At 35.8% G+C, this 12,550-nt stretch overlaps 1 protein-coding gene across 4 annotated transcripts in view; it reads left to right on the top strand.

The window, feature by feature from the left end:
• The window catches only part of CWF19L2 (CWF19 like cell cycle control factor 2), a 73,771-nt gene that overhangs the window by 45,669 nt on the left and 15,552 nt on the right, over positions 1 to 12,550 (top strand). For 3 of the 4 annotated variants that reach the window (XM_084781490.1, XM_084781489.1, XM_084781492.1), the window contains exons 13-14: positions 3,620 to 3,730; positions 10,676 to 10,888. In XM_084781490.1, the coding sequence (XP_084637616.1) occupies positions 3,620 to 3,730; positions 10,676 to 10,888 (324 nt within the window). The remainder of the gene's footprint in view (positions 1 to 3,619; positions 3,731 to 10,675; positions 10,889 to 12,550) is intronic. The other variant, XM_084781491.1, reaches the window with a different exon arrangement.

Genomic DNA, 12,550 nt, shown 5'->3' on the forward strand with positions numbered 1-12,550 from the left:
AATAATTGCTTTATACTTATAGTAATTAACATTAGATGTGCCTCTGCCTGCCTGAATGCTGGGATTTCAGGCTTGTGCCACGGCACCCAGCTCTACATCTCTTAGTTTTGTTTTGAGTCTCTGAAGATGTCCTATATAGTTAACTAAAGAGGGGATGGATGGCATAAAGCGGGCATGGTGGTGCCTTAGTGTGTCCAAAAAAAAATCAACATCTCCATTAACACAAGAAAGAAAGCTGGGCATGGTGGTACATGTCTTTAATCCCAGCACTTTGAGAGGCATCCCTTGTCTACAGAGTGAGTCCAGGACAGCTGGGTTGTTACCCAGAGAAACCCTGTCTCGAAAACAAAATCAACCAACCAACCAAATCTAAAGAAAAAAATTTCTGGTTGTTTTCCTATTGAGTATACCAATATGCTTATTATGACCTCTAATGGTGAATTGTCTTTCTTTGAGATTCGAATAGAATGGACCTGAGCCATGCTAATCATGTTTAACCTTCCTTGTCTACAAAAGAGAAAGCAGACTCTCTAGGAGCTAAAGGGAATATGCAAGGTTTGGTGACCTAGAACTAGGTTTCCTACTTCTCACAGTTCTTGGGTGGCGGATTATAGTATCTTAAACTTCAACTTTTAACTCCCAAGTCCATGTTATTTTCATTAAATGGTACTTTACTTTAAATGATTTGTGTTAAATAACTCTTGATTGCTGCATAGGTTTGTCCTTGACCAGTTTGCATATGTCATATGTGATATTTGGAGATAAGTTGTGGATACTGTACCTTTTGTAATATACTCTATATTGACTCCAACATTTTTTAAAATGTAAACTCTCTTACTTAAAATGTAACATGTCGGGCTGGCGAGATGGCTCAGAGTTTAAAAGCACTGGCTGCTTTTCTAAGAGGTCTTGAGTTCAATTTCAAGCAGCCACATGGTGGCTCACAAAAATCTATAATGAGATCTGATAACATCTCTGGCATGCAGGCACACATGCAGGTGAAACACTGTATACATAAATAAATAAATAAGTCTTTAAAAAATAAAATGTAAGATGTCAGTATTTTCTTGGCAACATCAACTCAAGAACATCTTCAAGAGTTCTATATAAATCTCTCCTCATTAATTTTGTTCACACTATGGCAGTAATTTCATTCTTTTTGTGCTAATAGGATATGAAAAATGAGATGATGGGGAGGAAAATGGGAGGCTTAAGAGAAAACGGGCAAGAGAGAGAATAAAGTCATGTGAGATTTTACTTTAAATTAGAAGGAAATGATAATTTTATAGCTAATAAAAAGTGTTTATATTTTGGTTGATTTTTTTTTCCTGTTTGTAACATTTAAGGCTTAATATATTTTAAAAGTTTAATATATTTTATGATGGAGCTGATTATTGAAGTACACATTACCTCTTTCTTTAAGAATATACATTGGAACTGAAATATTTTATTCTTTTCTTTTTAGTAAACAACCATTTTTTAAAAGTTTTTATTTGTTTTTTATTTTATGTTTATGGGTGTTTTGCCAGCATGTGTGCAGGGTCCATGAGGACCAGAAGAAGGCATTAAATCACCTGAGAACTCAAATTATGGATGGTTGGGATATACACTAAACCCAGGTGCTCTGCAACAAAACAAAACAAAACAAAACAAACAAGTGTTCTTGTTCTTAAGAAACCTTAAGTGATTGAACTACACACCATATTTGAATTTTTAATTTGATTAAAATAAGGAAGGTTGCAGTTGCTAAAGTCTTATATATGTCAGCTGTGGATTGATTATTTATTTATTTATTTATTTATTTAAAATGGGTGTTTTGTCTGCATGTGTCTGTGTGAGGGAGTCAGATCCCATGGAACTAGAGTTACAGACAAGTGTGAGCTGACATGTGGGCAATGGGAATTTAACCCAGCTCCCCTGGAAGAGCAGACAATGCTCTTCGCCACTGAACCATCTCTACAGGCCCCTCTGGATTTTACAAAGGGAAATTAGAGCAGGAAGAGGCTAATGCAAGAATGTGATACCATTTAGAGCTACTGAAACATCCCCTAAAAAAGATCGTATGTTCTAAAATGGTAGAAGTGATGTTTTGTTTTTATTTTAAACTGAAAAAGATATATATATATAGCATGAATCCTAGCTAAGCTGCTTTAAAAATATCTAGTTCTTTTTCTTGAAAAATTAATATTTTTTAAGTTTTATTTTATTAATTTATTCAGATTACATCTAAATTTTTATCCCATCACTTATATCCTCCTGCTCCTCCCTCCCTCCCACTTTTACCCTTTTCCCTTCCCCTAGGTCTATGACCGAGGGGGACCTCCTCCCTCACTATATGAATATAGGCTATCAAGTCTTTTCTTGGTAGCCTGCTTATTCTTTCTCTGAGTGCCACCAGCCCTTCCCACTAAGGGGAAGTGGTCACATATGGTATACCAGTGTTCATGTCAGAGTCAATCCTTGCTCTACACATAACTGTGGAGAATGTCCTGTCATTGGCTAGATTAGAGTTGGGTTTGATGTTTACTACTTGTATTGCCCTTGGTTAGTGCAGTAGTTTGAGCAGAGCCCCCTGGGCCCAGATCCACCCGTCATGATGTTCTTCTTATAGGTTTCTAGGACCTTCTGGATCCTTCTATTTCCCCATTCTCCTATATTTCTCTTACCTAGATTTCCAGTAGGATATCCTCACTTCTATCCCAATCTCCTGGTAAGTGAACACTTTCATGGGACATGCCTTTTGGGCTAGTGTCCAATTATAAGTGAGTATATACCATGTGAGTCTGCTTCTGGGTAAACTCACTCATTATGATCATTTCTAGTTCCATCCATCTGTTCACAAATTTTGGGATTTCCTTGTTTTAATAGCTGAGTAGTATTCTACAGTGTAAATGTACCACAGTTTCTTTATCCATTCTTCTACTGATGGACACTTAGGCTGTTTCCATGTTCTGGCTATTATGAATAAGGCTGCTATGAGCATGATTGACTATATGTCCTTGTGTGCTGGAGCATCTTCTGGCTATATTCCAAGGAGTGGAATAGCTGGGTCTTGAGGTAGCCCTATTCCCAGTGTTCTGAGAAAAAGCCAGATAGATTTCCAAAGTGGTTGTACAAGTTTGTGTTCCCACCAGCAATGAAGGAGAGTTGCCCTTTCTTCACCTCCTCACCAGCATGTGGTGTCACTTGAGTTTTTGATCTTAGCCATTCTGATGGGTATAGGATGGAATCTCAGAGTCGTTTTGATTTGCATTTCTCTGATGACTAAAGATGTTGAGCATTTCTTTAAGTGTTTTTCAGCCATTCGATATTCCTCTTTGAGAATTCTGTTTAGTTCTGAGCCTCATTTCTTAATTGGGTTATTTGGTTTGGTGATGTTTAATTTCTTACTTCTAGTTTTTCTGAACTTCATCTAGGTATGATGAGTAGAAAAGATAGGGACACCAAAATATCAACATACTTCATTAACAGTCTTTTACTTGGGCTCTAGTTTTTGGTTTTTTTTTTATAATAAAATGCACATGGCATAGGTATTGCCATTTAATTATTCCAATTATACAATTCAGTACCATTCAGTATGTTTGCAGTGTTGTAAACCATCACCATTATCCATTTCTAGGACTTTTCACCATGCCAAGATTTTAATGACCTTTTAAGCAGAAGACTTGTACCCAGTGCTTGTTTCTCCTGTCTTGTCCCTCTGCTACACCTGTCTCTGGTAACACTTTTGGTATGACTTCATTCTTAATGTTTTCAAATCCATGAACCATGTATCTGAATCCCATTCCTTTTAATGGTTTTGTATTTTTACTGATAGGTTGATGATCATTTTAGGTTTTCAGTGCTTTCCACTTTTTTGCTGCTGTTTGCATACCTCTGTGGATGGTGATATCCACATGTTGGCATCTTTGCTCTCAGTTTGCAGGAAGTACAGTTCCTGGATCAAACAGTAGTTTTAGTTTTAATTTATTTTTCAAGAACCACCAATTTCTTTTATATATAAATGTAAAATGTATAATAGCAAGATAGAGGTGTTCCAATTTCTCTTATATTTTCATCAATTTCTTTTAAAATCTATGTCTTAGCAGAAGGGAGGGAGGAATGGGAGGATACAAGGGATGGGCTAACAATTGAGATGTAATATGAATAAATTAATAAAATATTTTTAAAAATCTATGTCTTATAAAAAGAAGTAGTACTGTGTATGCAGTACCATTATGATCAAGTCCATTTGGTGCCATGTGTACTTTTGAAGACTGTAGAACATTTCTTAGAGTTCTGGTCTAATGTTAAATTGTTGATGAATCAAGTAGACAGCTTATCCACTTTTCTCATTAAGGAAAAGCAAAGTCCAGGATTACCAGCAGTTTGTATTTGAACAAATTTTTCTTTTTTCTAATGAATTTGAAGGCCTGGAGTCGGAAAAGATAAATTCACAGTTCAAAAAAAATTTTAGTTTTGTTTTTTCTATTTTTCTTTTATTAAAAATAGATTTTGTTTTTATATATTATATTCTGGTTATTGTTCTCCCTCAAACTCCTGACATCATTTTAACTCTCATCCAATACAAATCTACTCCCTTTCTGTCTTACTAGAAAACAAATAGGCATCCAAAGAATAATAATAAAGTAAAATGAGATCAAACATACTGTTTTTATTGTAGAATAATTTGAAGAGTATTGGCATTAATTAGTTCTTATTTGAAAGTCTGTTAGAATTCTGTACTAAAACCATCTAGTCTTTGGGGTTTTTGGTTGGGAGATGTTTAATGACTTTCTTCTTTATGACTAGGGCTTGTAGGTCTGTTTAAATTGCTTGTCTGATCTTAATTTATCTTTGGCTAAACTTAAAAAAAATTCCAATCTGGTGGATTACAGGTTATTAAAGTGTGTCCTTATGATTCTATGGACTTCTTGGTATCTGTTTTCATCTCTAATTGTGTTAATTTGAATATTCTGTCTGGCTTTTAAATTAATGTTGCTAAAGGTTTGTCGATTTTACCAACTATCGCAAAGAATCAATTCTTTGTTTTAAGGAGTATCTCTCTGTCTTGGACCTGCCAACTTGTAAATAATGACATGAAGAATTAGTATTTATTATAGCGTAGGCCTTAGCTTGCTACCTCCCAAGTAGCTTATATTACTTGATTAACCCATTTATTCCAGCCCATGTTTACCATGTGGCCCATGACCTCTTACTCAGTCCCAGTACCTAGGACTTTCTCTGTATCTCACTGACAAATCTTGCCCCTCTCAATTCCTCCCAGGGTTCCTCTCTCTATCCAGAAGTCACACCTATCTCTATCTATTCCTGTTATTCATAGTTTTGATCTTTTCATAGTTTCACATTTATCCTGAATGTTTTGTGCCTGTATTTTTTTTTAGATTTCCTTTGACCACAGTATGCATATCTTCTATCTTGTTTTAAATGCCTGAGTTTTTCTCTTCTATCTCTTGTATTCTATTTGTGAGACTTGCCACTGAGTTTCTGTTTAGGCTCTTAAATTTTTTATTTCCAGTTTTTCCTTAGTTTAGAATTTTTTGATTCTTTTGTTTTTTATTCCATTTCTGGATGAGATGATTAACATTTTGCCTTTATAAGTTTGGGTGCCCTTTTGGACATTGGGTTTCAGTTCATTTCCCTCTGTTGATAATCCTGCTACTTCTTACATAAATGTGAAAGTTTTAGGGTTTTTTTTTTCTTTTATGATTTATTTACTCTGGAGTATTTTGCAAGCATGTATGTATATGTGCCACATGTGTGGCTGGTGCCTATAGAGGTCACAAGAAGGTACAGCATCCTGAAGAAATGGAGTTAAAGATGCTTATGAACTACAGTGTGGGTTCTGGAATCTGAAACTGGGTCTTCAAGAGCAGCCAGTGTTCTTAACCTTAGAACCACCTCTCTAGACTCAAGGTTTGCATTTTCTCTTTATATATTTGATCCAATTTTTATTTATTTATTTTACATGTGGGCAGCACGCTTTGGAAAATGATTTTTCAAAAATTTGCATCTAAAACTGAAATTCTTTTTTCCTCTTTGGTTTTTCAAGACAGGTTTCTCTGTGTACCTTGGTTATCCTGGACTTGTTTTGTAGATTAGGCTGGCCTTGAACTCACAGTCCTTTGCCTCTGCCTCTGCATCCCACAGTGCTTTTCTTTTCCCTTTTTATTATTAACATATGGAACTTACATAGAGAGTAATGGACTTCATTGTGGCATTTTTATTCTGATATGTCATTATACTTTGTGTTCATTCTCTTTCCCTACTGCCTTCTCCTGTGTCCCTGGCATTTTGTACCCCTCTGGCTGGATCCTTTCCTTTCCCTTTCCAGAAAGTTGTACTTTCTACTTTCTGTATTTTTTGTGTTCCATTGTTCTCTTTTCCTCTCGCTTAAGGAAATTTTCACCCATCTAAAGTCTTATGACTTCACTCACACACATACACACACAGACACACACAGACACACACACAGACACACACACACACACACACACACACACGCACACAACTTTTAAATCCAAGTGCCATATATAAAAAGAGCATGCAATATCTGTTGTTCTTACTCTTGCTTATTGCATTTAACACTTAACATATTCATTTAACATGGTCATATTCACTTTCCTGCAAATGTCATGATGCCATTATTCTTCACAGCTACATAAAATTCCACTGATAAAACCATTTATTTAAAACTATAATTTTTTTCACTAAATGATTGACACCCTTGTCCAAAGTCATTTAACCATGTACACGTGTATTTATTTCACCATATATGTGTCTTTACTTTCTCTCTCTCTCTCTCTCTCTCTTTCTCTCTCTCTCTCTCTCTCTCTCTCTCTCTCTCTCTCTTTTTCTCTCTCTCTCTCTCTCTCTCTCTCCTCTCTCTCTCTCTCTCTCTCTCTCTCTCTCTCTCTCTCTCTCTCTCTCTCTCTCTCTCTCTCTGGGCTCTATCCTCTGCCCTATTGGTCTGTGTGTTTGTTGTGTTTCTGCCATTTCTGCAGTATTTTGATTCCTGTAGTTCAAAGCAACTTTCAAAATCAGTAAATGTTAGATCTCCATGTCTACACTTGTTTTTCAGATTGCTTTAGCTATTTGTGTTGGATGAGACTCCTTGAGATTTTTAGGATGGTGATTCCTGTTGGTTGATGTTTTTGTTTGTTTGTTTTGAGACAGAGTATCAGTGTCGGAATCTTCAAACTGAATTCTTTTGTCTGTTATCAGATCAAGGCAGGTTTTGTTCTCGTCTTGTTTTTTTTGTTTTTTATTTCTATAACAAATGTTACAGAGTTTTTAATGGGGACTTCAGTGAATCTGTATGACACTTGGTGTAGTGTTAACATCTTTTCTTTGAAAAAATCTTCTTTCTTTTAATTTTTATACCCACTTAAAACATTTTTCTGATATTGGCTGTAGAGGTTCTCCAAGCTTTAGTATATATGGTGTACTGTTTTAGACTATAGTTATCTTACTTTAACATTTTGTCTGAATGATGAAGAGGCTTATTTTCCTGACCCTATTTTTCTTCTTTACCTTCACTTGTTTAGCATTTCAGTGGCTTTTTTTTGAAGTATAAAATATTTTTTACTACCTGTTAAAAGATTGTTAATTGATACCAAATATGACAGTATTGTAGATCAAAATTGTAGAAGAGGTATATATGACAGATAAGATGAGAACATTTGAGCACACCCCTAAGAGAAGGCAATAGAAAGAAGTTCAGATAACTGATGAGTATGAGAGTTCATTTATGCTGTTCTCATTTAAATGGAACCATGTTTCAGTTCTGTTGAGGAATAATTCTCACTTAGTTGGCTAGTCTATACCAGAGTCAGTCAAACACTGTAAATAAATTAGAGAAGATTGACAGGATCTTTATAACTTTTACAAAGTATGGAAGTTCTGTATTCCATATACAGAACATAAACACCTCCTTTAGTGATATATAGACAGTGTGCTATATTTAATAGGGGCATGCTTTTATAAATGGAAGCATGAGCTATGTTGTTTTAGTATACTGCCGATAAACTTCTACTAAAACCTTCACATTGTTTGGTTTATTTATTCTAGAAATCTAGTTTTCTTCTAATTCTTCTGTTTTGTAGATTGTATTTACAGTATATTGGTGATATATATGTTAGAAATTAGGTTCTTAAAGGAAAGTGTTATTTATGTGCCAGGCATCCTTCATCTCAGTTGTCAGACATATGGCTGCAGTAGTGGCCCACATGTATTGCCTTAGCAGTGAGAATCAGGAGTTCAAGGCCAGTGTGAGCTACATAGTGACCCTCCATTAAAAACAACAACAACAAAAACAACAACAGCTGGGCGTGGTTGTGCACACCTTTAATCCCAGCACCCAGGAGGCAGAGGCAGGCAGATCTCTGTGAGTTCGAGGCCAGCCTGATCTACAAAGCAAGTCCAGGACAGCCAAGGCTACACAGAGAAACCCTGTCTCAAAAAAACCATAAACAACAACAACAAATTTGTTCCAGGTAGTCTTTGAACTTGGCAGTTGTTGCAAAAACATTTCTTGTTATAGTCTAGATATTTTAAAGTCATCGTAGTATCTGTCCTGGTGGACAGTCTGCACATTTTGAAAAACATTCACTCTCTTGCCAATGGGGACCTCTGTCAGTGTTAAGTAGATCATATTAGTCAGTAGTCTGTAAAGTCTTCATTTTGTATTTTTGTTTCTCTCCTTATTCTAGTAATCATAAGGTGATGTTTAAATCCCTGAATTGTGGATTATATTTTTCTTTCAATGCCATTGAGTTTTTGCATTGTGTATTTTGAAATTCTGTTACTAGGCACATAAATTTTAGGAATGTTGTATCTTGAAGTAGCTTTTTTTCCTTTTAAAGACAAAGTCACTATGTAGCCCTGGCTTACTTGAAACTCACTGTGTTTATCAGTATAACCATGAACTCATAGAAACCAACCTCCCTTTGCCTTCCAGGTGCTATAAATAAAGCATGAACATTCTTTATTTTTCATAATCTGTTATTAGAAATAAACCTTTACTTAAGTAGATATATTCTGTCCTTAAATTGTTTTAAAGGTCTGCTAAGATCCAAGTAGCTTGTAATTGCTTCGTATTTGATGATTTTTTTTTAAAGTATGGGTGTATGGACAGAAGATTGAGTAGACAATAATGTAGTCAAAAAGGAAAAACAGGTCCATGAACACTGAGTACAGTGTAGTCTTTCTGAGACTGATGGTAATACTTTGGAGGGACATGGATACTTGAAGAAGCTTCTTCTTCCTGAGGGTGACAACTGAATCTAAAGCTACAGCTGAAGAATGAGAAGAAAAGCAATGTTGTTAATTTACTAGGATAGCCTAATAATATTTATTATCAGGCCTATAATTATTATTATGGCAGTATAACCTGCTACCAATCAATCAAGACACAGACACTTGTTATATTTTAAAATAGCCTTAGTTAACCTGGGGCAGGGCAGATATTAATCCCCTAAACTACTTCCCATAGTAGGGCAAGTATGGGATACCTGTGCCAATCCCATGCCATCTGCTTCTAATAATTTCTTTCAAGCTACCACTCATCCATAATCCCAAATACTTGCTAATGTTCTTCATGTGGGCCAAATTCTCCATCCACACCAGCCATATGCTTCTCTTCCATCTAATCCATGGTGGACTTCTCCTGTCTCTCCTCTCATCTCTCTTCTTCCCAAGATACTCTATGTCACCCCATGCCTGGGAACCTTAGCCATGCCTATCTTATTTGCCCTGCCCAGGTGTGACGGCCCTTTATTAATTAGCATAAGAATACATCAGACCAACATGGCAGCACAGAGAGAATTGGTCAGAGAGCATGTGCAAGTTGGAAGGCAGCAGTGCCTTGGAAGACTAACACTAGAACATAGAGAGTGAATAGGTGTGGCCAGATGTGTTAGCAATCACTGCTGCTAGATTATGACAGTGGTTACTTTTCACTATGAGTCTTTACCATAACCCCAGAAGACAGACAGTATTATTGTGATCAGGAGAGAGTGCAAAGAGAGGAAATAGCGAGCTCAAGGTTAAGTAGGTAGGAGATAGAATTTTACTGTGTTTATTTTGACGATAGAACCAAGTTTCTAATTGATACAGCTTTTTGTCTCTACTGTTTTGTAGGCTATAGCACATTTTGTTTGTTTTGTTTTTTTGTTTTGTTTTGTTTTATAGCAGATTTTGTATTTGGCCTTCTATAAAGATAATAGAGGTTTTTAAGAATTTTAAGCAGAAACAAAATTTGTTTTCTGTCTTTCTCCATATATTGGAAAGAGTGTCAAAGAAGTAGAGATCAAATGGAACAGTATTTACGTTTTATATATTCTATGTCCTCTGTTTTCAAGTAGCTTAACCTCTACATTTTTGTTTCCTTGCGGCTTAACTGAACATAATAATGGTTTATATATTATAGTAGTACAAAAATAATTGAATGATATGAATTTGTACTTAGCTAAGATTCAGTGACTTTAGCTGTGATTAGATTGGTGGTGGCCTCAGTAATGATGGATTTTTTTTTTTTTTAGCTCAAACCTAATTTTAATCATTTAAAAAATATAGGTTGTATCAATATTATTTACAGATAGGACTTTAGGATGCCATTATTCAGCAAAATATTAACTACTCCCTTCTATCTACTATTATTATTTTGGTTTTTCAGTTCATGGGAAAATCAGATGGAGACTATTACACTTTGGATGACATGTTTGTCTCCAAAGCAGCTGAGAAAGAACATCTTGGTAAAAAGGAAGACAGCCAAAGGAGAAGAGCAATTGCCGAACATCAGAGTCTTGCAGCACAAATGGCCAAGTGTCTATACTGTTTTGACAGCTCTCAGTTCCCTAAGCACCTTATTGTTGCAATTGGTGTGAAGGTAAGAAATGAAACATAGACAAAGTAAAGGTCAGTTAGTATATGCAGATATGCTCCTTCAGATTGGAGGGTGGTTCTCTGTGTACCCTTGGCTGTTCTGGACTAACTTTGTAGACCAGGCTGTCCAGGAACTCACAGAGATCAGCCTGCCTGTACCTCCCAGAGTGCTGGGATTGCAGGTGTCTGCTACCACACCCAGCTGTTCCTTCAGATTTTTATAAAAACTTTGAAGGTTTTTTACTAATTCTAATTTTTAAATATTTTTGTTCTCTAAGTTACCATAGTTTTTTGGGCTTTTTATAGATCAAGTATTAGTATTTCATTGTTTCAGCCCATGTTGTATGTGATTCTGTTCTGTTGAGAATCAAATTCTGGCTGTGATGTTTTTGAGCTTTATGACCTAATGACTGAATTGATTTCAGCACCAAAATCTCCTCTCAGAGTCTTAATCCAAAGCAGCTTCTTTTTTATTTTTTTAACTTCCTCTTAAATAGATAGCATCTCTTTGATATCTCATAGGCTCTGTCACAGTTTGAAAACTTTATTAAAGCTACTTTGTCTTATTGGTCCAGTCATTCTCCAAGTCTTTCGGTTTCATGACTACAGAGATAATCTTTGCTCACCATTGTATTCCAAGCATCTTCATAGTACATAACTGCAACTACATAAAGTATCTAATACACCAAGAAAGACACAGGAGCCATAAGAGGTTAAAATAAACATAAAATCAAACTTGCTAGCTCAACAAGGTAGCTTTTTTTCCTGAACTATATATACAAAATACCTACTTACAATCCAATTCCACAACTAAACTACTAGCTGTTTAGACCCCTCTTTTTATCTGTGTCATTCTACATAGCTAGTTTTTCTCTTGAGCTCCTCCAAACCCAAGAGAGCACCTTAGCTCTTTCCTAGAATTCTCGTTTACCTGTTTCCTGCCAGCTGCTTCGCTGTTGTTCCTGCAAGCCCGAAGATAGCTCTATCAAAGAAGTCTCTGGCTACTCCCCTGCACCCTTGGCAGGCTGAACCGTGTCACTCTTACGGTGGGGGGCTTGAAGCCAAGTTAGTAGGCGCTGAACGATTTCACCTTTATGTGCGTTAGCTCCAGGCTACCCACCTTACTTTGCCTTGGGTCATAGAGTAAAGATCACAAAGTCTTTCCCAAGCATCTTGTCTTAAATTAGGCAGGAACTTTCCATTCTTTAGCATTCTTATGGAGGTCTTTAGTGGCACACCAAAACTGCATCTCTTCATCTGGCAAATATAGTCTCTATTTAGATTTTATATGTTGCTAACACGAAGGTTTTCTATGTACAATAATCAAATATCTGGTAATGTGTCAGAGACATTTATTTCAATAAACATGTTGGTAACTATTTTTCACATGGTGTAAATTAGTTTTTGGATGTGGTAGGTATCAAATTCTAATTTTCACAGAAAAGCAAAGAATCAGTAAAATTAAAAAAATTAAAAAAAATTATTTAAAGATTTTTATGGGGAAATCAGGGGAGGTTGGGACTTGAATCTAGGGTTCCATCTTCTATTGAAAAAAATTAATAAAATAAGCAGATTAATCATTACCCCAATTCAGATGGATATTGTCATAATATGAGGGCTGGAGATGTCTTATTGAAAAGGTTTTCTAGAAGTCTTCTCTGACGCA

Source organism: Acomys minous, assembly GCF_964271855.1.
Source record: "Acomys minous genome assembly, chromosome: 5".
Classification (NCBI taxonomy): Eukaryota; Metazoa; Chordata; class Mammalia; order Rodentia; family Muridae; genus Acomys; species Acomys minous.